Source organism: Mastomys coucha, unplaced genomic scaffold (genome assembly GCF_008632895.1).
Source record: "Mastomys coucha isolate ucsf_1 unplaced genomic scaffold, UCSF_Mcou_1 pScaffold23, whole genome shotgun sequence".
Taxonomy (NCBI): Eukaryota; Metazoa; Chordata; class Mammalia; order Rodentia; family Muridae; genus Mastomys; species Mastomys coucha.
In genome coordinates this window covers 38,641,593-38,666,042 of record NW_022196906.1, presented here as the reverse complement: position 1 = coordinate 38,666,042, position 24,450 = coordinate 38,641,593, and the positions used below count along the sequence as shown (strand labels likewise).

Below are 24,450 nucleotides of genomic sequence, written 5' to 3'. Positions count from 1 at the left end.
GGGAGAGGAGTTTCCCATCTGGGGGTGGGATTGCGGCACAAGAATGTGGGTGTGGGTCCTCCCAGGGTTCCTCCCTCCTGTGTCTCTGACCCCTGCTGTTCTGGACTCCAGGAGAAGGAGAAGCTGACCCTGCTTGAGAGGAGATATCATTCGCTCACAGGTGGCAGGCCTTTCCCGAAGACCCCTTCCACCCTCAAAGAGGTAATGTGGCCGGGTTAGCCCCAGCTTTAGGCTCAGGGGGGACCCTGAGAGTTTGGTGTGCCACCTTCTTCCTGGGTGATTGAGTTCTAGATGAAGTTCCTGGACACTTCCTGAACTGGAGAGATTTGAAGCAGATGGCCCTGGAGGCTGACCGTAAGCCCTCCACAGCCACTGGCCTTTTACTTAGCTTTAGGACCTCACCCTGTGGCTGAGAGGCCCAGGGGCCTTGTGGTGGAGAACTCAGGATTTAGTAAGGTGCGGGACTAGGTGGGCCCTACCTAGGATACCGAGGTCTAAGGCTCCTTACCCTGGAGCTCCTGATTGTCTGAAGCTAGGCTTTCGGCTTGGAAGTGGGCCTTGAATTGAATGGTTCTTTCCCAGACCTTTGCATCTGGCATGAGAAGTCCAGTCAGGACGCTCCTGGTTTCCTGACCTTTATTTCCCCTTCTTCTTCTTGTCTCATTGCCCAAGCAATTTAGGTCTGGGATAGGATGGTTGAGGTGAGCATTAGGGGTGAGACTTCCTCTCACCGTGTTTCCTCTTGTAGGCTCAGCTTCTCATCTCCGAGGCCTCAGAGACAGGACTGGAGACCAAAGCTCTGGGCCAGTCCCCAAGGTCTTCTGAGGCTGGGGCCTCCTCTGTTCCCTTAACCCCTCCTGCTTCCACTCAGCTCTGTCCCAAAGCACAAGAGGTAACCCCAGCTGACTCGCTCTGCTTTGCCCGCTGCCTGTCTGCCTGCCTGCCTCTAGCTCTTCCCAGGGAGGGCTGAAGGGCATGTGGCATATCCTTTGGCTGGCTGTTTGAGAGTTTGTGTGTGTGTACCATGATGTCATTCACAGCCTAGGCAGCCTGTGCAAATAATAGCATTAATTTGCATGTAATCTGCACGCCACTCTTGACTGTTCACAGCGCATTGAAAACTCTGGCCCATCTTCCTTTTCTTTGACTCCAGAAGGTCACCTGGCTCTAGGGCTAGATTGGGCACCTCGGATAGGCAGCCTAGGGATCTCTTTTGGTGAAGGAAATATGAATGGCTCAGGCCAGGTGATGGAGAGTCACAGTCCCTGTGTTCCAGCCACCAGTGATGTGGGCTGTCATCTTGCCACATACTTACCCTGAACAGTGGGCCCACTTTTATGCTGGCACAGAAGTTGCTCTCTGCTAAGGCCAGGCCTGTTTCTCCAAGCTTGTCTTGCTCGGGCCCGAGTGGTATCTCCACTCCCCTGCCCCCGTTCTGATGATTGTCCCCTAGTGACCTTTCCTCTTCCTGGGCACTGCTGAATGCTCATGCTTAGCTGCATGTGTGTGCCCAGCCAGGGATGCCCAGTGTGACAGAGGCAGGTGGGGTTCTAGGATCTGGGTCCTGCTTTTCCCTGTGCTTTTGGAAGGCCATCTCTGGGCTTCCTCAGCCCAGAGCCAGTCCATAGATGGTTATATTGGTTCTCTGGGCAGCAACTAGATGCTATGCTCCAAAGCTGGGGTGGAGTGGAGCTAGCTGTCCACTGTTGGTTCTGCCTGCCCCTTTCAAGCCCACTTTCCCTTAATAGCCTTTGTAGCCATAGTCAGCTACTGAGCACCGTACTCCATTCTCATCTCTGCATCAACATGAAATGATGAATCTAGCTTGGCATGGAGTGTGGGGTATTGACTACTTGGTTGAAACTGTTCATTTCTTCTCTGTCCCCCACCCTGGGCATCCTGGGAGTATCTGAGCCTGGCTGAGGTTCTCCAGCTGTGCTCTTGCTTGGGCCCCTAGGCTTCTGCTACCTGTCCCAGCAGGCTCCCTAAGTCCCTGCCTGACAACAAGGTGCCAGCCATAGACTGTACCCACCTATGCCCTAGGGCCTCAAGTGCCTCTCAGCCTGGGTGGGAGCCATGGGCAGACTTGGCATTGAGGGTTGAACGTGGTTCACTTTCTTCCATGGGGCCTTGGGAGCTCTCCTCAACACCTAATGGCCTGGGAGGGGCAGGCCCTGCCTCCTGATCTTCAAGGAGAGAATCTCGCTGAGAGGATGCTGGCTCTCTCCCAGGGTTGGTCTCCCTCTATGCTCTTACCCTTCCCCTCCCCCATGGTCAGGGCCATCTCTTGGGTTCTACTCCCATTAATCTTTTGTATTCCCTCCTGTGGCTGCCCTTCTCTCAAGTACGTGACGCTTGAGCAGCTAAGAGTGATGTGGGGCACCCCACCCATGCCCCCAAGCCCATCGCCAGGCCTGCCTTCCTGGGCTTCTGCCTCCCAGGACTTGGTTCCCATCACCCGTCTTCCTCCCATGCTGCCCTCTTCCTTCGCTTCCATCACGCCTTCGTCTAAGGTTGGTGGTCTGTGTGTCCCTCCCACTCCCATTCCACGGCTGCTGGGACTGTGTGTTGCCCTGCTCATTGGCCTCTGGGTTCTAAGCCAGCAGAGGGCCTAGGGCTGTGCCTGACACCCGCAGGTGCCGGCTGTACAGCTGCTGATGTAGCACAAGTCTGTGTTCTGGAGCTTGTACCCTGACTGTTTTTTCTCTTTGCTCTCAGCACAGTCTGCGCAATTGTCTCACTGTTTTTCTCTTCCTTCTCCTTATACTCTCCTCCTCCCTTCCTCCCGCCCTCCAACCTTCCTTCCCATGTCCCTGACATGGCCTCCCTTTGCCTTCCCTTCCTTGCCTTCTTCCTCCTCTTCCCATGGCTCCCATCTTGGCCCTTCCTCTCCCTCCCTGCCTTTCCCCTGCCCCTCCAGATGGAGAAGCTGCTGCTCCCCGCTGTAGACTTAGAGCAGTGGTACCAGGAGTTGATGGCCGGGCTGGGGACTGGCCTGGCTGCAGCCTCCCCTCGCTCCTCTCCCCCGCCTCTGCCTGCCAAAGCTTCCCGTCAGCTGCAGGTAACCCTCACCGCCTGTCTGCTCTGAGCACCCCTGCCAATCCTTCCGGCATGGTATATACCTAGGGTTGTAGGGCCAGCCCAGCAGAGCAAGGAGGATGCTTGGGGCCCAGAGAAGGCAACAAGGCTCTTTTCTTGGGCAGCCATGTTGCCATTCTAGTACCTTGGGCAGCACCTGGGTCCAAGGGGATCAAGATTGACTGACCAGTGGAAGGGAGTTTTCTCCAGGCCTGGCACTTGACATGCCCTTGGGCCTGTTGCAAGTAGGACTAGTGTGACCTGGGAAAGCTCTTTTGGCGTTTTGTTCTCCTGGTCTTCCCAGGGGAACTTGGAGGCTGAGAAAAAGTTGAGGTTCTCTGAAATGACAGCCCTGAAGAGTTACCTGTGTGACCACCATGATATCTGAGTCTCCAGCAACGTGCCGACTGTAGCAGACAAGGGTACCTGTGTACTCTTCCACTAAGTTTTGCTCAATTGTCATACCTTAGTGCCTATAATCCCACTTTGAAAATTCGTTCTTCAGTGAAGGAGCTGATCTCTGAGGCTGTGGCTGAGGCTAACATCCTGTGGTCCCTCTGGGAAGATTATTTTTCATTCTTTCTTTCTTTCTTTTTTTTTCTTGGTTTTTCTAGACAGGGTTTCTCTGTGTAGCCCTGGCTGTCCTGGAACTCACTCTGTAGACCAGGCTGGCCTTGAACTCAGAAATCCGCCTGCCTCTGTCTCCTAAGTGCTGGGATTAAAGGCGTGTGCCACCACTGCCCGGCTCTGGGGAGATTCTTATTCATGTAACACATGTAGTACCTCTAGTGGATGGAGGCTTGGACAAGTTGGGATGTGTTGAATCCCCTCCACAGGCCTTTGAGGCAGATGGTGTTATCGCTCAGTATATAGATCAAAGGCTAAGGCACAGAGGGAAAAAAGGTGCTTTTACCCATGCCGCTCAGGCAGAAGCACTGCAGATTCAGAGCTCCTGTATCCAAAGAGCAGATTCACCGCATGTTGGCGCTGAGAGGGAGTTTGGCAGTTTCTGGTCTAGCTTTGCCCTTGCCTTTACAGATGAGAAAGCCCAGATGCAGGGTAGGGAGGTGTGTGGCTCAAGGCCACTCAGTCTGCTAATGGCCATCCTGCGACTAGGAGCCTGACCTCCACTTAGCCTCCTGCACAGCTCTGCCCAGCTGACACTACCTTCTTGCATGGGTCGATTCACAGGTCCAGGGTTGGGCTGGAGACTAGCTCATGGGGGAAAGGCCTGGAAAGGAGGCTTGGCAGTTGCCAGTAGTAGCTGCCCACTGTTCTTGCTCAGGAGGCTCAGTCCCACTGTCTGCTAGGGACAGAAGGTCTTAGGCTCCCTATGCCAGGGAAGTACCTTGGATCACAGCTGGGTTAGGCGCTGTGACGTGGCAGCCAGTGGGGAAGCTAGGGGATCACTGGGCAGTATCTTTCTCCTCCAGGTTTACCGCTCCAAGATGGATGGTGATGCGGCCAGCCCCCTGCCCAGGACCCGTAGCGGCCCTCTCCCCTCCTCCTCAGGCTCCTCATCCTCTTCTTCACAGCTCAGTGTGGCTACCCTGGGCCGTAGTCCTTCCCCAAAGGTCTGGGGATATGGTTGATGGTGGGGATGGAGGTAGCCATGTTGGGCAGAGGCTAAGAGTGGGGTTGGGGGTCTGCTGAGCTCCAATACCAGCGCTTGTACATCCCCTCCCAGAGTGCTCTGCTCTCCCAGAATGGCACCAGTAGCCTTCCTCGAAACCTGGCAGCCACGCTGCAGGACATTGAGACCAAGCGCCAGCTGGCCCTACAGCAAAAGGGTAAGTGGTTGTAATGCCAGCCTGTCCCTGCCTCTGTTCCCTGGGCAGGTCCTCTGTCACCTCACGCATGCTCGGCCCTCTCACAGGATATCTTCCCTGCCACTGGGATCTGGGAAGAACAGAGGGGATTAGATCTCATAAAGATCTTCCTGTGACATTTCAGAAGACCCCAGGATGGGATGAAGGGTCTGAGGGCCTGTGACATCTTAGAGGGTCCATCCAATAAGGGGAAATTTTGGTTGACCAAGTAGGGTAGACTTTGGAAGCAGAGGAGTGGATACCCCCAGATGCGGTTTCCTGAAACACCAGCTCTTCAGACAGGAGTCCTGTGGCTGTGTATTTCAGTTGTTTTGAAAGCCCGTGTCTGTGCCTCTCTCTCCTCTTACCCCTCTGTGTCTCTCTCCTGCACCCTCTTCCCTGGGCCCCCCACACCAGTCGAGTTACCTCCTGCCGAGCCCCTCCCACCCGAAGACCCAGCAGGTAGAGCATTGGTTCAGGACATTGCTTTGGCCAGAGAGCCCCTTCCCCTGACATTAGCATGATGTGTTCTGCCCAGGCTCTGCTGCCTGCCAGCATAGCCCTGGGCCTCGCTGGGCTGGGGTACCTGGCTGCCTTCACCTCCAGCTCACCTCCTCTGTTTCCCTCAGCCTTGCTCCCAGTCTCCTCGCTGCCCCTCCTGCTCTGGCTGTATTCGCTTCTGCACTGTTCAAGGGTTCTCACCAGCTCCCCTCCTCCTTCCCCTGAAGACATGGTGGGTGCATGTGTCCTGCTCAGGCCTCAGCCGAGAGCGGGGACAGCTGACTGGCATGCTGCCTGGGCATGGCTAGGGCAGTTCTGGTGCCCTGTGTGTGCTCAGGATGCAGAAAGAGGCCTGAAGTCAGACCGCAGACACTGGCCTCCACAACTGCACAGTTGGTAGGGCCATGGTCTGGAGCTGGGGCTGCCGTGTTAGCCTCTTCCTGCTCACCTCCTCTCTCTCTGTCTGTGATGCTCCAGTGTTCCCTTCTCTGGTGAGTGAGGAGCCCCCTGTGACTCCCACCGTCCCTCCTGCAGGACACCAGGTGATTGAGGAGCAACGGCGGCGACTGGCGGAACTGAAGCAGAAGGCAGCAGCAGAGGCTCAGTGCCAGTGGGATGCCTTGCATGGTGCAGCGCCTTTTCCAGCAGGCCCCTCTGGCTTCCCTGCACTCATGCATCATTCTATCCTGCATCACCTGCCAGCTGGCAGGGAGCGTGGAGAGGAGGGCGAACACGCTTATGACACCCTGAGCCTGGAGAGTTCAGACAGCATGGAGACCAGCATCTCTACAGGGGGCAACTCCGCCTGCTCCCCTGACACCATGTCCAGGTGCTTCCCACCTTCAGCCCTCTGCTTCTGCCCGATACTCCTGAGCCCACCTGACACGCTCTCTCCTCCCCTTCCCTTCCTAGCGCCAGTGGTCTGGACATGGGCAAGATTGAGGAAATGGAGAAGATGCTAAAGGAAGCTCACGCCGAGAAGAGCCGGCTCATGGAGTCCAGGGTGAGGCTGACTGGAGCCAGGAGGCAGCAGGTGGTGAGCACAGAGCTGCCCTCCACCTTCCCAGGCCTGCACTCCATCCCAAGCTCTTCCACCCACCTTAATTATGCAGTGAAAAGTTTGCGTTTCTCAGATGTGGCATGGGGTACAGCATCCCAAACCTGTGGAGCATAAGGCAGTTGTCACCTTGTTTAACCACAGGTCTCCCGTAGGGGATCTCCATTCTGTGGACCTTGTGGGAACCTAAGTAGGGGGACATTCTCCTTCGCAACAGTTAGGAAAACAGGAAGTCGGAGTTGAGGTAGAAGACAAAAAATAAATAAAAGGTATCTAAGCCAAGGTAGAGGTGTTGGCTGGGAAATCTAGGGGGTAGCTGAGGCTAAACAAAGAGGAATCTAGGTTTATCCTGGGCACAGGTAGGCAGGGGAAATCAGTGCCTGGGTGGCAAGTTAAGGGGTTCATAGAAGCTGCCCTAGCCTGCATTTCGCTTTCTCCTTCCCTTCCTCCCTTCCTGAAATAGCGGTCTTGCTCGCCCCAAACTTCTGATCGAGCAATGCCTTAAAAAGGAGAAAATCTGTGTCTGCCAGGTATGGTCGTGCACGCCTTTGAGAGGCAGAGGTGGGCAGATCTCATGTGAGTTTGAGGCTAGCCAGGGCTACACAGAGAACCCCCATGTCAAAAAGCCAAAACCAACAACCAAGCAACAGTAAAATCCCTCTCTTGAACTGCCCACGTGGATGGAGAACGAGCTCAAAGGGAAGTCTCTGCTGTTTTCATGAAGTCCAGGCAAATCTAAAGCCTCCCTGGGAGGGGAAGTAGGAGATGTGCTGAGTTTCAAGATGTAGCAGACTAGTGCAGAGGCCTCTATTGATTAAGACACCCAAAGTTCAGTTGTGACATTAATCTCTAATTATTTGCCCATTAAGTTTGAAATTCAACAATAAATGTTACATGTCGAGTTCTAAAGAGCCTTATTAAGTCAGTGACTGGGAAAGGACTGTATGTACCAGCTGTCAAAAACTGTGGCTAAATAGTGCCTGTTCTGGGAATTCAGAAAAGTTACAAGAGCCTGGAGCTGGAGAGATGGCTCAGCAGCTAAGAGAACCCCAATTTGCATCCTAATGCCAACATCACAATTGACTGATTCCAGGTCCAGGGGATCTGACAACCTCTTCTGTGGATACACACATACACACATAAATAAAAATACATTGATTTATTTTTAAGTTATAAGTGAGTGTGATGGTGTGCACATATTAATCCCAGCATTTGGGAGGCAGAGGTGGGCAGATCTCTTGAGTTCGAGGCCAGCCAGAGTTACCCAAGACCCTGCCTCATTAAAAGTTATACAAGACCTACTTTTTTTTTTAAAGATTTATTTATTTATTATATGTAAGTACACTATCTACAGACACTCCAAAGAGGGAGTCAGATCTCATTATGGATGGTTGTGAGCCACCATTTGGTTGCTGGGATTTGAACTTGGAAACTTTGGAAGAGCAGTCAGTGCTCTTAACCACTGAGCCATCTCACCAGCCCAAGACCTACTTTATTGCATGTTATTTTTGTGCTGGAATCTGATGGTATGTCTGGATTCTTTGGATTTTTACCCCACTCCCAGAGCAGGCATGTTGAAGCCCATTTTCCTAATGAGGTAGCTGAGGCTTAGCAAGTGTAAGGGAGTTTGTAGGGTGGTAGCCCATAGACTGCTGACAGAGCTCAGGAGAGGGTGACAAGCCAGGCCGTTGTCCAGGGTCAGTGCCCCTGCAGCCCTGGCCAGGCTTGAGGGCACTGAGCCCTGGTTTTCCTGTCAGGAGCGGGAGATGGAGCTAAGGAGGCAGGCCCTGGAGGAGGAGCGGCGGCGGCGGGAGCAAGTAGAGAGGAGGCTGCAGAGTGAGAGCGCCCGCAGGCAGCAGCTGGTGGAGAAAGAAGTCAAGCTCCGGGAAAAGCAGTTCTCCCAGGTGAGTGGGTGGGTGATACGGCCATGCATTTCTTGATGATAAGGGATATGAAGGAGGCGGGATGTCCCAGGCCTCTCTGCTGCACTGGGGAGCCTGTCCTCCAGAAAAGATGGCGGTGAGATTAGCACAGACAAAATTCTACTTGAAACTCATTGGCCACAAATAAATAGACTCATTAGGGTTTGCTGAAATGTGTGCGTGCTTGAGTGTGTGTGAGAGTGTGTGTGTGTGTGTGTGTGTGTGTGTGTGTGTGTGTGTGTGTGTGTGTGTTTTGGGGTGTGAAGCTGTGGCAGACCACCTCTGTATCCCTGGAATCAGATAGGGTCTAAAGAGAAACACATCTAGACAAACACTACACAAACATATGAAGAGAGAGAGAGAGAGACAGACAGACACACACACACACACACACAGAGGACTTTGGACACAATTTTAAGTTGGCAGAAGCTGACTTGGAGAAGCCAAGGCCTTGTTGGCTTTGGGAGCCTGTGCTGCACTATAGACCAGCTGCCCATCCTGCACGTGGCACTGCTCTGTGTCCCAACCCTTTTCATCACACAGGGCCTTTGGGCTTCAGTCTCCATCACACAGGGCCTTGGGGCTTCAGTCTCCATCACACAGGACCTTGGGGCTTCAGTCTTCATCACACAGGACCTTGGGGCTTCAGTCTCCATCACACAGGGCCTTGGGGCTTCAGTCTCCATCACACAGGGCCTTTGGGCTTCAGTCTCCATCACACAGAGCCTTGGGGCTTCGGTCTCCATCTCCTGTGGACAGCCTCGCTTGAATGTTTGGTTTACATCACTGAGAGACACTGGCTTCTCCTTGAGGAGAAATCTCTCTCGTTCAAAACCAGACCTTACCTGGGAGATCTGAGCCGAGGGTGTCCGCTGGCCAAGGAAATCCACTGTGCACCTGGTCCCTGACTGGGAACTATAGAACTTAACCAAGCCACTTCTTGGTCTCCATTGTCTTTCCCAGGCTGAGATCTTCCAGGATCTGTAGAAGTGACCAACAACCACAGTTCTCTCATCTTCTGAAATGATACAACACAAAACATAAGGGATAGATAGGCCCTCATACTAGCCTTTGCTAGATAATAAACAATCAGAGGCTAGCAGGGAGGGACATGCCTTTAATTCTAGGCCTCTGTAAGCAGAGGCAGGTGGATCACTATGAGTTCAAAGCCATCCTGGTCTACATAGTGAGTTACAGGACAGCCAGAGAGCTACATGGTAAGACCTTGTCTCAAAAAACAAAAACACAGATAGGAAGGCAAGACACCACCAGTGAGACTGCAGAAATGGCTCAGCTGTTAAATGCATGTATTTACTATTTTTTGCAGAGGACCTAAGTTTGGTTCCCAAAAATCAATCATACAGCGGCTCCCAACCAGCTGTAGCTCTAGTTCCAGGGGATCCTGGTACCCCCTCTGGCCTCTGTGGGCATACCCCAGTGTGGTATACATATATACAGCAGGTACACACTAATGCACACAAAATTAAAATAAATTTTAAAAAGTCCCTCTAGTTTTGCCTCAGTGGTCTGATCTTTGTCAGAGGTCTTGTTCCTTGTTCCTTGTCCCTTGTTCCTGTCCTAGCTTCTAATACCCCTCAAGCTCCCTTCTCTGGCTTCCATCCTTGAGGCTAGGCCCTGGTGTGAGAGGGAGCCGAGTCGGGCATCTCTTTGCAAGGTGTTCATTTTGTGTTTTAAGTAATTTGTGACATTGTAAAAGTATGTGACATTTTAAAGGTCTTTCTGGAAAAGCAAGAGTAGAAAGATAGCCTTTAATCCCAGCACTTGGGAGGCAGAGGCAGGCGGATTTCTGAGTTCGAAGCCAGCTTGGTCTACAGAGTAAGTTCCAGGACAGCCAGGGCTACACAGAGAAACCCTGTCTTGAAGAAGAAAAAAAAAATGAGTAGAAAGATAATTTCAGTTAATGGAGAATTCTCATTAGTGACAGGGGTGGAGTAGACCTTAGTGTTTGTCTAGTTTATAGAAGGAAACTAGAAGAATATGATCCAAAGTCACTGAGCAGGTCTCTATTAATTATATTATGTTATGCATTTAGTATGTGGGGGTAGGGCTGGTGAAAGATTGGAGGAAACCGTGTAGGATTGTCTCCTCCTATCATATGGGACGTAGGAATTGAATTGAGGTCATCTGGCTTGGCAGCAGGCTCCTGTACCCACTGAACCATTCTGCCAGCTCTGTTTATCGGTGTTTTGATGCAGGGCCTTGAGAGCGCTGGGGAGGTGCTCACCTGCTGAACTGTATCCCACCCCTTAGTGCATGGAGGTCTCCCATGGGCCTCATTTTCCCAGAACATGTTCACATCTGTCCTCTTGTCAGTTCTGTCAGAAGGGAGAGGAGGGACAAGAAGCCAACATTGGCCATGTCATGGTCATAAGTGGGAGAACTGAGGCGAGGAGCTGACTACATCTCCCCTGGGCCTAGGAGAGTCAGGCATGCTAGGTCTACAGTCTGGTCACAAGTCCTGTGAAACCAGTGAATACCACAGGAGCCAAGAGGATGATGTGAAATTGTGGGAGGATCTGGACTGAACAGAGGAAGAACAGAGGTACGAGGAGAAAAGAGAAATAACTGCTGTCCCTACACTTTTCCCCCAGGCACGGCCTCTTACACGTTATCTTCCCAACCGGAAGGAGGACTTTGACCTGAAGACCCACATAGAGTCATCAGGCCACGGGGTGGACACCTGCCTACATGTGGTGCTTAGCAGCAAGGTACCAGACCTACATGGCTTGGGGTAGGAGGGCGCATTACTCATAGATCATATTCAGAAGCACCTCCGGGAGCCTTGGGATATGGCCTCAGTCTGTCCCAACATTGTCAGGACTGTCCCAGTACCTTGAGTGCTAGCTGGGGATAGCCTCTGGAAATGCAGACACAGGCAATGGCTAAAGGAGACCGAAGGAGCTGCTTAGAAGGGAAGGCTCAGGGGCTCCATGGTCACATACTTCTTGGCTGTTGCTCCCCACTAGGTCTGCCGTGGCTACCTGATCAAGATGGGTGGCAAGATTAAATCATGGAAGAAGCGCTGGTTTGTCTTTGATCGGCTGAAGCGCACCCTTTCCTATTACGTGGGTGAGTTCCTGAAGGCTGCCCTTGAGCCTGTCAGGGAGGGAGCTCCTGGGTTCCAACAGCTGGGTTGTCTGGTCTGCTAGAAGGAAACCAAGCTTCCATAGAAGGCCAGAGGCTCTAATGGGCTTTGGCTTCCCAAGCCTGAAAATGTACAGAGTGTGCCTGGTTCATTCGTTCTTCATTCATTCATTCATTCATTCATTCATTCTGTGGTGGTGTTGAGCATATGATAAACTCCAGTCCCTGTTTTAGACTCTGGTGACAACCAAGTGGCCATGCCTTCTCCTTTGCTGTATACAGTCAGTCAGGAAGTTAGATGCTAAGCAGAGAGTTAAAGTAAATACAGTGAATGAGTTTGCTAACAGGGGAATACCCAGATGCTGGGTGCAAAATTTGGGCTTCGAACCGCCCCTTGGTCTCCCTCAGAAACTTCAAGGTAATCACTTCAGCAGTTTCAAGGACTCTCAGGACAGTCCAGGAACCAGGAACCTAATTCGAGATGATCTTCCTCACCCAGTCTCTGGTGTAGACTCCGGTCCTGGAATACCTTCGCACTTTCCCATTAGATCACGAGGTTCTCTGTGGCCCTATAGTCAGCAAAGGCTCAAGTGTGCAGTGATTGGCAGTCCTCCAAATGCACAACATGAATTCACTGTGCATTGCGGGTTGGTTGTCTTTGCGCACCATGCGCCTTTCTGGAGCATTACTGGGCACATTGGCAGAGCCAAGAGGGTTTCGAGGAGCTTTGCTCTGACCTTAAGAGCCGCAGCTGGGAAGTAACGTGTGGCACACCTGCCTACCAGTCACTCAGTCTCACCACCTGCAAAGTTGGGCAGAGCAGTCCTACCTACTAAGAGTACTTGCCCCTCTCAACTTTCTTTCCTTCTTTCTTTCTTTCTCTCTTCCTTCCTTCCTTCCTTCCTTCCTTCTTTCCTTCCTTTCTTTCTTTCTTCCTTCCTTCCTTTCTTTCTTTCCTTCTTTCTTTTCCAAGACAGGGTTTCTCTGTATAGCCATGGCTGTCCTGGAACTCACTTTGTAGACCAGGCTGGCCTCGAACTCAGAAATCCACCTGCCCCTGCCTCCCAAGTGCTGGATTAAAGGCCCGGCCCCTCTCAACTTTCTACCTGTTTAAGAAGCCTTCCAGCCGGGCGGTGGTGGCGCACGCCTTTAATCCCAGCACTTGGGAGGCAGAGGCAGGCGGATTTCTGAGTTCGAAGCCAGCCTGGTCTACAGAGCGATTTCCAGGACAACCAAGGCTACACAGAGAAACCCTGTCTCGAAAAACCAAAAAAAAAAAAAAAAAAAAAAAGAAGCCTTCCCCAGGCATGTGAGTCCTGGGTGTGGAGAGACACAAGCCTGAGTGTAGCTGGTCTGAGGCAGTAGAGGGACGTTGTCAGCCCGAGAAGCCAAGCCCCACTTGAGACACATTGAGGCTGAGATGCATCTCGCTAGATCCAGGAAGAAGGTTAGGCTGTGAGGCGGACCCTAGTTGAGTGTCCTGGCATAATAATCATAGCAAATTCAGGTCCTGTTCATCAGACACTTGTATGGTCGGTACTCTGGATGCATCGGCTCATCTAGTTTTTGCCAAAAGTACGATATTTACACCTCCTTTATATATAAGGAAATTGAGGCTCAGAAAGCCTTTGCCCACAGTCTCGCAGCAATGACAAGGCAGAGCAGAGGGAGGGGCAGCCACTTGTGGAGAAGAGAACGGAAGAGAAACTAGCAGAGGCAGAAGGACAGGAAGCAGGAAGCTGGCTCTGACTGTGCACCAGGTGCTGGGCTGGCACTTGGCAAATGCAATCTTGGTTCGTGTCTATGAAACAAAGGAGACCACGTTCAGACAGGCGGTGGAAACGAAGGAAACCAGCCAAGGGAACAGACATTTGTAAGCCCAAGGTGCCACCAGCAATGATAGATATTACCAGAAGGTTAAGAAGGATGTGACCCAAAGGCCGTTTGACTTCAGGTCTGAGATTGAGTGGAGAGAAGGTTTTTCACCATGCAAGCAGGCAGAAGCCAGATTGCACAAGACCAAGGATAGGTGGGCGGGACAGAGTGTAGGCAGGTTGCTGTTTCCCTGTTACTATTTCCAGGGAAAGAAAAAGGGGGGTGGGGCATAGTACCACTGGAGAATGGCCAGGAGGAAACTGCTGAGATGGGTTTAGGGGTACACCAGGACCTGGGTGTGGCTCGCCTGCTGGACCCGCCCCCTCCTCCTTCCTACAACAGGAAATCACATTAGATTAGCATGTGTAAACCCTTCTGGCGCTCGCCTTACCTGGCCGGGTTCCCACCCTCCTTAGCACTCCGGCAGTCATCCCTGCCTTGCAGTGTGACATCAGCCCAGAGCGTAATGCTGTAGTGACAGATGCTGTCTTCCATGCCAGACTCTGCTGGATGCTCGCTCTGAATGGACTTTTTCTTTTCACACCTCTTCCCTCCCTCAGGTGTGGCAGAATACTCCTGAGCTCCAAGCCCCGCTGGCAAGTGACAAACGAAACTGTGTGCCTGTCCCTCCTCACCACATTGTAGCTTCCTAGCACAGGAGTGTAAGAGTGTATGACTCCTTTCTGAGTGTCAGTTCCTAGGACTCAGTCATTCTGCCACGAGCGAGCTCCTGTTCTGTGTCTGGCACATAGCTGTTGTTGTTGAAGGAGGATATAGATGTGGATAACAGAGGTTCGCATTCAGTGGTGGGAGTTCTGTGCTGAGGGTTTGTAGTGTCTGTTGTAATGGTCCGCAGTAGGTCTTGAAGGTTGGTTAGAAGTATGTCGTGCGTGTGGACAGGAGGGAGATGGTCCTGGGGTATGAACAGTGGGGCCATTAGGGGACAGTGAGAAGCTCAAGAGACTCCACCTAATTCAGTGTGGAAGAGGCTGTGAAGCAAGGATGGGGGGATGTGTTGGCAGCAGTGTGTGCCAGGACACAGGCAGCTGGTTCCCCACATCAGAGAAGGTTGTGCACTGGAGCTTTTAAAGCTCATCCCTCAACCCCGGGTCAGTTGAGTGGCAGGACTGGAGACTGGGGCAGGACCTTTAGGAGGCCAGAGCAGGGAATTGGGCCTGGAGTATGGGGAAGGACTCATGGGAAGAGTTTGCTAAGAGCTGTCACTTCTGAATTTGGTGGTTGGCATCATCCTCTCCTGGAGGACTTGGACTGATGGCTGAGGGTGGCAGTTGTACCATGTGATCAATGTTTGCCATTGCCTGTTTCCCTTCCTCCATACCCAGTGCTCACCTGCACCCTGATAGCTCCCCTCCCCAGTCTTCCCTGACTTTGAATGTTGTATGCTATGTGTGTGCTCCGTGCTGTTCACATGAGCCCAGTAGGGCTCAGTGTATTTCCATCCTCCTTAGCAACCCCGCCCCATCTTTTGTAGCTCACATTGGCCTAAAGCTCACTGTGTAGTCAGAACTGGTCTTGAACTCATCCTTAACACTGGGATTATTGATATGCACATATTCATCAGATGAACAACGTTGAACAACGTTCTTATTGCCAGTGGCAGCTAACACATTCTCCTGTTTGCCTCTTAAAGTGTCTTAAGTGGCCTTTCTGTTTCCAGGACATCTACGAATGTATACTTACATTAGGTACGTTTTATAGATTCATCCCCATACCTGTATACCTGTTCGCTGTTTCTTGGGGCAGGAGGGATGGCTTAGTGGGTAAGAGCAGCTGCTGGTCACATGAGGATCTGAGCACAGATCGCAGTACTCTGTAGGCCTGATGCATCCTTGCTACCGTAGTGCTGCGGCAGAGGGAGATGGGGAGTGCTGGGGTTTGCTGGCAGCCAACCCAGCTCCGGGTTCGAGAGACCCTATCTCAAGGGAATATGGTAGGGAATGACAGAGTTTCTCTGTGTAGCCCTGGCTTCTATAGACCAGGCTGGTCTTGAACTCAGAAATCCGCTTGCCTCTGCCTCCCAAGTGCTGGGATTAAAGGCGTGCTCCACCACTGCCTGGCTTCTCCTCTGGCCTCTTGAGTGTGTTTACATGGGTGTGCACATCTCATACATACACATATATGCCACACACAAATTCCGTATCATTTTACGTAACAGCAACTATGTAACATTCTTTCACATGGTACACTCTTATTAACTCATCTCCACTTGAGGGACGGTTAGTGTGCTTACATAAAACCCTGGCGACTATTGTAAATCTTTATGTAAGTTGGATAAATGATTTTTGTTGCTTGCTTGTTTCTTGACACAGGGTCTCATTATGCAGCTCTGTCTGGCCTGGAAGTTTTACTAAATAGACCAGCCTAGCCTCAAACTTACCTTTCTCTGCCTCCCGGGTGCTGAGGTCAAAGTCTTTCTAATCTATTTATTATTTGTATTCATGTTAAAATGTGTTTATTTTAGAGATATGTATTAGGTCAGATAGGCTGGTCAGGCGTTCAAAGCCCTCCTGCCACAACCTCAGCAATTGCGAGGGTGCCAGGTGCCTGCTTTGAATCGATGAGGTCAGGTCATCCGTGTGAGCCATGCCAGCTTTGCCTCCAGCTGTCACCATCCTCCTAGCGATTCTGTCTTACTGCAGATCTCTGCTTCACATTATCCCTGCCCTTAGGCTCCTCCTTTAGACTCCCATTTGGAGTCCTGTAGCCACTCCCCAGATGAGGAAGTGAGCTCCGGCTCAGACGCTCCAAGCTGTGTCAGGCTCAGCCCAGCCCTTATTCTTTTGCAGACAAACATGAGACGAAGCTGAAGGGGGTCATCTACTTCCAGGCCATTGAAGAAGTGTACTATGACCACCTGCGCAGTGCAGCCAAGGTGAGGCAGGGAGGATCAGAGTGTGGCTTCAGGAATAGCCACCAGGCAGGGGTGTCGTGGGCACAAAGGCTTTGAGCCTGCCCTCCGCCCAGGTTCCGGCTCTACTTCACTCTCCCTCTCTTTACCATTTGTCTCTTCCTTCCTTCCTCTTCCCCTGCCAGAAAAGGTTTTTCCACTTCACCATGGTGACTGAGGTACCCCCAACCCCACATGCCAATAACCAGAACTCCTCATATTAACAGTTCCTGTGCCCTTTGGCTCCTGACCACTGACTCCCTCCGTCCCTCTAACTTGTTCCAAGCCAGAGAAAGGAACAAGGGCTCCTGTGGATTGAAGCCCACTTGTTGCCTTCCTCTCTGGCCGGGACAGCTGGTGTAGCCCTGAGGGCAGAGACAGTACAGATGGGAGCTACGGGGTGGCTGGGGGGAAGTGCAGGCACTAGACTGGAGAGGGAAGATTGATAAAAGGTGACCTTGGAGGCTGAGCCAGCGACCCTTAGGCAAGTTGCCCTCTCTCTTGCCAGCCCTCAGACCTCACCTAACCCTGACCTATGCCCTCTGGGGTCTGGGCCACTGTCCTACTTACAGCCTTCTCCTGCCTCTTTTTGGCTTAGAGGAGAATCTGGTTCTCATTGGGACAACCCTTGTGACAGATTCTCTTGTATTAGCTTTGGAACTGAGGTATGCCCCTGTTGGGGTTGTGAGGGTTTAGAGAGCCTAGTACTGCCATGTGTTAGAATGCAAACCTATGGACCCTTGGGGACTGGGGTTTGGCCTGTTTGAGACTCTGCCTTAAAGTCAGGGCTCCCTGGGGACTTTGAGGAGAAAGTCAGACTAAGCAGGTGAATGGAACGTTCTAGGCATGGAGTCCCATCTTAGCACTTCCTTTCTTGCCTTTCAGAGTCCGAATCCGGCCCTCACCTTCTGTGTGAAGACCCATGACCGGCTGTACTACATGGTGGCCCCATCTGCAGAGGCCATGCGCATCTGGATGGATGTCATCGTCACGGGAGCTGAGGGCTACACTCAATTCATGAACTAACTACCATGCACCTCCTGGGATTCCCAGGTCAGCCCCAGAACTCTGTGCCCTGCCACCTGCTGCTCTGCTTGTCCCCGGAGACAGTGGCACATTGGGCATGGGCCGCAAAGGATCAGGATGTAGTTGAGTACCCCAGGGCTTTTGTGCAAGAAGACAAATTGTTTTATCAGGAGTTTGGTGCTTGGGAATCGGGCTCTGGTCCCTAAAGAGCCAGCAGAGAGGAAAGGAAGAGGGAGAGGCCTTCGGTACTGGGAGTCCAGAAGTTCAGGTTCCCTCCTGGGTCCAGCAGGCTGAAGAGGCTGCTGAGCTGCGCTCTTGGCTCTGTCCTGGCACCCACCCACCCCAGCTTGCTTTCTCTTTGTAAAGGACAAATTATGGTACCAGAATCTGCCAAAGATCCCCTTCTCATCTCATCCCCTCTGCAGGGGCTTGGGGGGGGGGTCCTAAGCAGAGCCACATGCAGATCTGGGGAGCAGCTCAGGCCTGCACATCCCACCCCTGGTCTGCCACCTCCTTCTCTCACCTCCCACTTGTCATTACTCAGCTCAAGGACCAGAGACCTCAAGTGTCATTCTCGAGGTCCAGCCCCATCGTCATGTTACAAGCCCGTCATCCTTGTCTCCATGGTGATTGCTTCATCTCCATGGTTACACACTAATTGCCATGGCCACTCTGTGGCTCTGCCCACTGCTTCTACTGTGGGCCACATGAGGGTACGCCATCATCTCTCCAACCCAGGCCTGGGGGCATGTCACATGGTAGGAGGAGATGGAATTCCTCCCAGCTGCAGTGTCTCCAGCCCCCAGCCCAGCCCTCTCCCTTTTACTGTGCCTTGCTTAGAGCCAGAAGGGATGACGTCCGGGGATCCAAGACCAGAGGAACAGCATCACTGAGGGGAGAGGAAGCTAAGAGGTCTGCCCTCCCATTCTGACAGGACTAGTTCCCCATAAGGAACAAGGGTAGCGCAGAGTACCTGGAAAGAAGCCTGAGTTGGGGGTGGGGCGGGCAGAAGCAGAGGCCCTGAGCTGTGGTAATCTCCCTTCAGTTTCCCAAAGGGATGGGAAAGCAGAATGGAGGATCAAGTCTCCAGCTGGCTGGCCTCAGCCTTGCGCCTTAACACTAAGCCACCTTCCCTGCCCTCCCCAGCACTGGGCCCTTAGTTGCTGGGCCTGGCTGGGTGTTTTGCAGTATTTGTAAGCATTTCAGCAGAATAATAAAAGCATTTTGACTATGTGCGTGAGTATGGAAGTCTGGACTGTATGTGGTACCCAATGGGACACTTTACGTATCAAGATTCAGTTCCTGCCCCGGTGAAAATTATAGTCTTGACCTTTTGGTCACTTCTTGGCTCAGTACACTCTGAGCAGGATTGGGGGGGAGGGGCGGGCGGGCGATGTGAGGGATGAGAAGGGAGTGGGGAACTGGAGTTTAATGAACCGTGAGCTGGGGCCAGGGGAGAAAGCATAGGAAGTGAGTCCATTCTTGTCCTTGTCACTGTAGCAGAATACTGAGAAGAAGGGCAGCTACTAGGCAGTGGGATCCTAGGGAAGCTAACTGGGTCCCTGAAGTCAGCTGGTCACCATAGCGGTCCAGAAGCATCAGGGCCAGTCCGTTTGTCCAGCCAAATCCTTCCTGTAGAGAGGCCAGATCACTGAGGCCCTCAAGCCCTGTTTGGGGGATCCCCTCTTCCCAGGGTTTCTGGCCCCAGGGGCACTCTGATGGTTACCATTCAAAATCTCTCCCATAGGCCCACTTACTGGGCATCTCAGACCTAAGGGGGACATGTATGCCCTGGGACAGCAGATCCCAGGAGTTGTCTGTAACTGGATCAGCTCACCCTAGCTTGCTCACCTGAACTTCATATTCTCCTCCTCCACCTGGATGTCCACCATTGCTGATGTCATACTGGGGACAAACACAGGAGTTATAGGTGGATACTGTCCCTAAGCCAGGGGACCCTAGCTATAAGAGTAACAGCCACTGAAGGAAAAGATGTACTGAGCTATTGCTCAGACCCTTGCAGTGCCCAAGAGTGGCCACCAGGGGGTTTGCACTGTATCTGCTTGTTCTGTCTTAGAGGCCTGATGAAGCCTGACAGTCCCCACTTCAACCATGGCATGAGAACCCGATGGCAGACACATACCCCAGCCAGCTCACCTTCTCATACATGGCTGACTTTTGGGAGTAGACTTTGAAGTTGGTTTTGATCCAGTTCTGGGCCAGCTGGAAAGCTACCTCCTGAGTCCGGGGTGAAGCTGACTTGGCCAAACCTAGACCCCCCACCCCAGATAAGGCCTGAGTATTCAGAGACCTCATCCTGGGCAGAAAAGCTTTGACCTTACTCTCCTCAAGGCAGGAAGATCTAGGCTCTCAGATCTCCTTTCTGGACCCGTGGACCCCATGTTCTTAATCCAGGGCTTGGGGTTGGCATGGAGAGGAGGGTGGGTCTCCCAGACAAGTGAAATGGGTCTATCAGCTGTCCCCTTTCATACCTCTAATGACCAGGTCCTGCAGTGGGGCCCAAGCATTGGGGAAGTCCCACTGCTGGCCTGTGTTACGAAGAGAGGTTGGGATCCCATACTGGTAGGTCAAGATCTTGCTGTCCTAGAAGGTTCCAGACATCGATGTGAGCGATGGCTGAAGTAGGAGCCAAGGACCCTGAGCCCTCAGGGAAGGAGGATCTATCCCTCCTGACCCTTCCCATCCTGTCTCACAGCCACTCCCAGTGGCCTCAGCAAGACTTGCAGGGAAGGGAGGGTCCTGCCTCCAGGATGCCAGGCCCTCCCGCCTGCCCACTGTCCCCTCACCTCTAAGTACTTCAGAGCCCTGTCAGCAACACTAGGGTCGGAGAAGCAGCCAGCCCAGAGTGGGGTGAGGTTGGAGGGATAAAACTCCAGGTTCTTCTTCCCCTTTTCCAAGTCGTAGTCGAACCAGGCACCCTTCTGCTCGTCCCACAGAATGGCCTCCATGGCGGCCAAGCGCTGGGCCCGCAGGTTCCTGTACTTTGTGGCCTCAGTGTTGTTCCCTGTGTGGTTCTACCTTTAGTCTCAGCAGGCAGAGCACTGGGCACTGCCCAAGGGTCCCTGGCTTTAGATCTCTTTACACTGGCCCCTTCCATATGTGGTGCCCATACAGACTAAGAATCCTAAGGATCAAGGACCATGATTCCCCAGTGGCCACTAGAATTCATGGCTCCTTGAACTAACAGCCCTGCTCTGCCCCCTGGGACTCGGTGCTCTGTCTCCCAGGTCCATCATTCTGATGGCTCTTGCTCTGAAGCAAGCCATCAGAGAGCTTCGGGGAATGGAGAGAGATCTGATGTATGCTCCAAAATGCCCCTCACAAAAGGGACAGCAATGTGAATATAAGTGTGGGGTCCTATCATTCTCTCTCTCTGTCTCTGTCTCTCTCTGTGTCTCTGTCTCTCTCTATGTCTCCATAGGAGTGAAGGCTTGAACTGGCTGAGAAGACCTACCTCCAGTTCCATGGCCAAGGCTGACGCAGGAGCCCACACTGGCCTGTCTCCTGTCACAGGGCACTCACCTAATCTGGAGTAGAAGTTACTCATCAGTTCCTCTGCTTGGCACAGGAACGCATTCAGGTCAGCAGGTACCATTTTGCTGGTTCGGATGCTGCTAAGCATATGAGGGTCTGGGCCTCCAACAAGCCAGCGTGAAGAGAAGTCCCAGCCAGACTCAGCCCCAGCCTTGAGCTCAGCCCACAGAGTCTCCCGGTCCCCTGTGAGAACAGAACAATAACCCCAGGCCACAACTGACCACAGGACCAAGCAGCCACAGATCAAAGCAGGACGGTCGCAGAGGCTCAGTACCCTTGCCCCATCAGTCCTCCCTCCTCCTGTTCCTGCTTACCTTCTGGCACAGAGTTTGCCAATTCTGCATCTTTCCTGTAGGACTCTGGCCTAGCCAAGAGAAGGACAACATCCCAACATTGGGAGGCGCTAAGCCCCTCTGCCAACCAGAAAGTTAGGTCGTCTTGACTTAGTTACCCTGGCCACCCATACACACAGCACAAGGGGGCCTAAGGCTGACAGGGTCCACATCTAATGAGCTAAGTCACCCCTCCATCTCGAGGTTCCAGAGATGCTCATATCAGAGGGAGCTGACGGCAAGCCAGTTTCTCACCTGGGTCCCCCATAAGGGACATAGTAGCGATTTAAGATATAGCTTTGTCCTCCTGAGACCACAGAGACAGTCCTGTTCACAGTCCAGAAGTCCAGTTCCAAGGCTAGAGTCCCAATATTCTCCCTGGATTGGAGCAAACGACACCTCAGCCCAGGTACAGAGCCATCGCCCTTGGCCCTGGGAAGTCTCCAGCACTAGCAGGATACCCACTGAAGGAAGGCGACATCCTTGGTGTGAGCCACATATCGATCCATCATGAGAGTCAGGAGTGGGGGGTGGCTCCGTTGCAGGTAATATATGCGTCCACCATTGGGGATATGTCCATAGCTGTGAAGAGCAACTCTGCTTAGATACCTTTTGGCCCAATAGCAAGGCCAAGGCAAGCCCAGCTCCCTGCCCAAGATCCCTTCTTACGTCTTCACCAGATTCAGAAAGTTCTGCAGCATACCCTTCACCGTTGAGGCCATCTCAGAGAGAAGCAGGCCTTCCATCACCCAGTACGAGTCCCTGTGAAGGAGCCAGCACTCATCAGCCAGCTTGCACCCTCGGCCCAGCACTCCCATGTTACAGGGTGTTGGCCCTGGATTCTCCACACCTCTGCCAGCCTCCATGAGCCCCTAGCCTTTTAGATGTGGGCACTCACCAGTAGTAGAATTCAACAAAGCGTCCTCCGGGTACAATGAAAGGGTGCTCTGAGTAGATCAGGGAGGACCGCTCGGGGTGGCTGAGGACTTCTGCTTTCATCTGGAATCAGGGAAGAGAGCCCAGCGGAGCCAAGCATCAGGCATGAAGGTAGAGGTTGCAGAGGGTCAGGGCAGACGGCCTGGCAGCCCTAGGTGAGGAGGCTGTGTCTCTTGTTCCTTTTGTTTTGCTGTGTGGTCTAGGCATGATTCTGGGAGTCTTAGTATCCTCACCCTCCACATGCTAGCATCTGAGCTCCTGGCTCAGCTTGGTGGTGTGCTGAAGCCTGGACCAATCAGCACAGCATCGGGCAGGTGACCACTGGCAATACCCATTGTTGTGACCCGGATGAAACCAATGCTATTTAAGGTCTCCCTTAATCCCGCCAACAACAACGCCCCCCCCCCATGCCACTTGAAACTAAACTTGGAAGGTGGAGCACCCTCTCCCTCCCAGTCCCCCTCCCAGGATAATGAAACCCATGGCCTCTCCCCAGGGATAGTTGAGATCGGGAACAGTGAGGACTGGCAAGGGGCCCCTCCTTTGGGCCCCCCCCCAATGCCACTTGAAACTTAACTTGGAAGGTGGAGCACCCTCTCCCTCCCAGTCCCCCTCCCAGGATGATGAAACCCATGGCCTCTCCCCAGGGATAGTTGAGATCGGGAACAGTGAGGACTGGCAAGGGGCCCCTCCTTTGGGGTCCTTCTTCAACCTGTTCCTGCCAGTTAGTTCTAAGTGCTTAGGGGAGCGTTTAGCTCCTCAATCATTGTGAGCAAGGAGCAGGATCGGGGTCAGGTATGTTTCTACTGGAATGGCTGGTCCTGGGCAGCCTTAGGGCAGACTTCCAGGCAGGAAAGAGAGTCCCTCAGCACTAGGCTGAATACAGGCTAGCCACATGCAGCCAAAATGACTGTCCTTGGGACTGAGCCTGGCCCAGAAGCTCCGGGAGAGAGGCAAAGGACATACCTCCCCATCCCACCCCCACTCCACCCCCTCCATGCCCTTCCTGGCTGCAGAAGGCAGCCCTGCCTAGCCCTCGGGCAGCAGGACAAGCTAGGTTAGTGTGGGTGGATGTGAGGGGTTAGAAGCAGATGTTCCCTTCTGAAGTCAGAAGAGCATTCTAGAAGGCTTCTATTTAGAGCTCGGGGGTGTGGGCTGTGTTCTTAGGCAATATCTGTGCTTCCAGGCACTGTGGGTCCCAACAGGCAGGGCTCTGAAGATCCTGTCCCTGGAGCAGTCAGATAGGCCATAAAGCAGGCCCAGGCCTCTGCTACCTTCTTTCCCAGCTTTTTCCAGATCTTGTGTAGCTCCTCCGCCCAGACACGAAGCTTGGCATCTGAGATCTTCTGCAGGAACTGAGGGCTAGAAAAGATGGTCCCACAGGGTTTGTGGAGGTCACCCCAAGTGAGGGGCCCTCTCCTGTCTTCTCTCCTGATCAATACCTGTCCTTCCAGTCCTCTGGGGTCCAGGACTGCAGCTCCTGCCCCACGGGCTGGAAGTAACTCTGGACAAATTCCTGAAGCTGTTTCTTGGGGATGCTATGGTTGTGGACCATGGCCAGCTCACTGAACTTCTGTAGGACTTCGTCTGGGCGACATTGAGGGTTGGTGGGTGCGATGAAACCCACCCCAGAGAAGCCCATGCTTCTCCCTCAGAACAAACCAAGGTGGCTTTACCTGGAGATGTAGCCAGTGACATATCCACAAACTGCTTGTCATCTTGGTAGAGCTGGGCCATCTGAACTTGGTGAAGGAGCTCTCCATGGCAGTAGATCTGGCTGTAGAGAGAGTCGGAGTGGTAGTGGTCAGAAGAGAGGGCTGGGGTGTGGGACAGATAACTAGTTGTTGTTGATGGTGATGCTGATGGTGATGGGGATAATGATGATGATATTGGATATCATGCAGCCCTGACTGTCATTGAACTCGATATGTAGACCAGGCTAGCCTCTAACTCAGAGATCCACTTCTCTCAGCCTCCAGAGTACTGGGATTAAAGCCATGCAACACCTCTAAGCCTGTCTGTGGAAATGCCTTAATAAATCTTTCCAAGCTGGTTATGGTAGAATATGCCCTTAAAATGTCAGGACTCAGGAGTCAGAGGGGGCAGGGCAGGCAGATCTATGTGAGTTAGAGACCAGTTTGGAACATATCAAGTCCCAAGCTAGACACAGCTACATAGTGAGACCCTATCTCAAAAAAGAAAAAAAAAAAAAAAGCACTAGATAAAGAACCTCAGGCCAAGGGTGTCTTAAGGGAACTTCAAATTCAAGAAACAAACAAATGAGACCATTGGGCTCATTTTCTTTTCTTTTCTTTCTTTCTTTTCTTTTTCTTTTTTTTTTTTTTTT

At 52.6% G+C, this 24,450-nt stretch overlaps 2 protein-coding genes across 16 annotated transcripts in view; one reads left to right on the top strand and one right to left on the bottom strand.

Annotated features, from left to right (window-relative positions):
• The window catches only part of Phldb1 (pleckstrin homology like domain family B member 1), a 49,268-nt gene extending 30,753 nt beyond the window's left edge, over positions 1 to 18,515 (top strand). For 6 of the 14 annotated variants that reach the window (XM_031343394.1, XM_031343390.1, XM_031343397.1 and 3 more), the window contains 14 exons: positions 112 to 201; positions 749 to 892; positions 2,346 to 2,513; positions 2,921 to 3,061; positions 4,512 to 4,652; positions 4,766 to 4,868; positions 5,304 to 5,348; positions 5,922 to 6,216; positions 6,300 to 6,423; positions 8,202 to 8,348; positions 10,979 to 11,095; positions 11,354 to 11,456; positions 16,154 to 16,239; positions 17,140 to 18,515. In XM_031343394.1, coding sequence (XP_031199254.1) covers positions 112 to 201; positions 749 to 892; positions 2,346 to 2,513; positions 2,921 to 3,061; positions 4,512 to 4,652; positions 4,766 to 4,868; positions 5,304 to 5,348; positions 5,922 to 6,216; positions 6,300 to 6,423; positions 8,202 to 8,348; positions 10,979 to 11,095; positions 11,354 to 11,456; positions 16,154 to 16,239; positions 17,140 to 17,280 — 1,845 coding nt within the window. In that variant the 3' untranslated portion in view covers positions 17,281 to 18,515. The remainder of the gene's footprint in view (positions 1 to 111; positions 202 to 748; positions 893 to 2,345; positions 2,514 to 2,920; positions 3,062 to 4,511; positions 4,653 to 4,765; positions 4,869 to 5,303; positions 5,349 to 5,921; positions 6,217 to 6,299; positions 6,424 to 8,201; positions 8,349 to 10,978; positions 11,096 to 11,353; positions 11,457 to 16,153; positions 16,240 to 17,139) is intronic. The other 8 variants (XM_031343403.1, XM_031343402.1, XM_031343391.1 and 5 more) reach the window with 7 other exon arrangements.
• A 256-nt stretch (positions 18,516 to 18,771) lies between these two features.
• The window catches only part of Treh (trehalase), a 13,044-nt gene continuing 7,365 nt past the window's right edge, over positions 18,772 to 24,450 (bottom strand). The window contains exons 2-15 of one of the 2 annotated variants that reach the window (XM_031344183.1): positions 23,780 to 23,880; positions 23,546 to 23,690; positions 23,378 to 23,465; positions 22,066 to 22,166; positions 21,837 to 21,929; positions 21,633 to 21,749; positions 21,423 to 21,545; positions 21,150 to 21,199; positions 20,824 to 21,018; positions 20,088 to 20,305; positions 19,773 to 19,884; positions 19,438 to 19,550; positions 19,132 to 19,185; positions 18,772 to 18,912 (exon numbers count right to left, since the gene is read on the bottom strand). In XM_031344183.1, the coding sequence (XP_031200043.1) occupies positions 18,772 to 18,912; positions 19,132 to 19,185; positions 19,438 to 19,550; positions 19,773 to 19,884; positions 20,088 to 20,305; positions 20,824 to 21,018; positions 21,150 to 21,199; positions 21,423 to 21,545; positions 21,633 to 21,749; positions 21,837 to 21,929; positions 22,066 to 22,166; positions 23,378 to 23,465; positions 23,546 to 23,690; positions 23,780 to 23,880 (1,651 nt within the window). The remainder of the gene's footprint in view (positions 18,913 to 19,131; positions 19,186 to 19,437; positions 19,551 to 19,772; positions 19,885 to 20,087; positions 20,306 to 20,823; positions 21,019 to 21,149; positions 21,200 to 21,422; positions 21,546 to 21,632; positions 21,750 to 21,836; positions 21,930 to 22,065; positions 22,167 to 23,377; positions 23,466 to 23,545; positions 23,691 to 23,779; positions 23,881 to 24,450) is intronic. The other variant, XM_031344182.1, reaches the window with a different exon arrangement.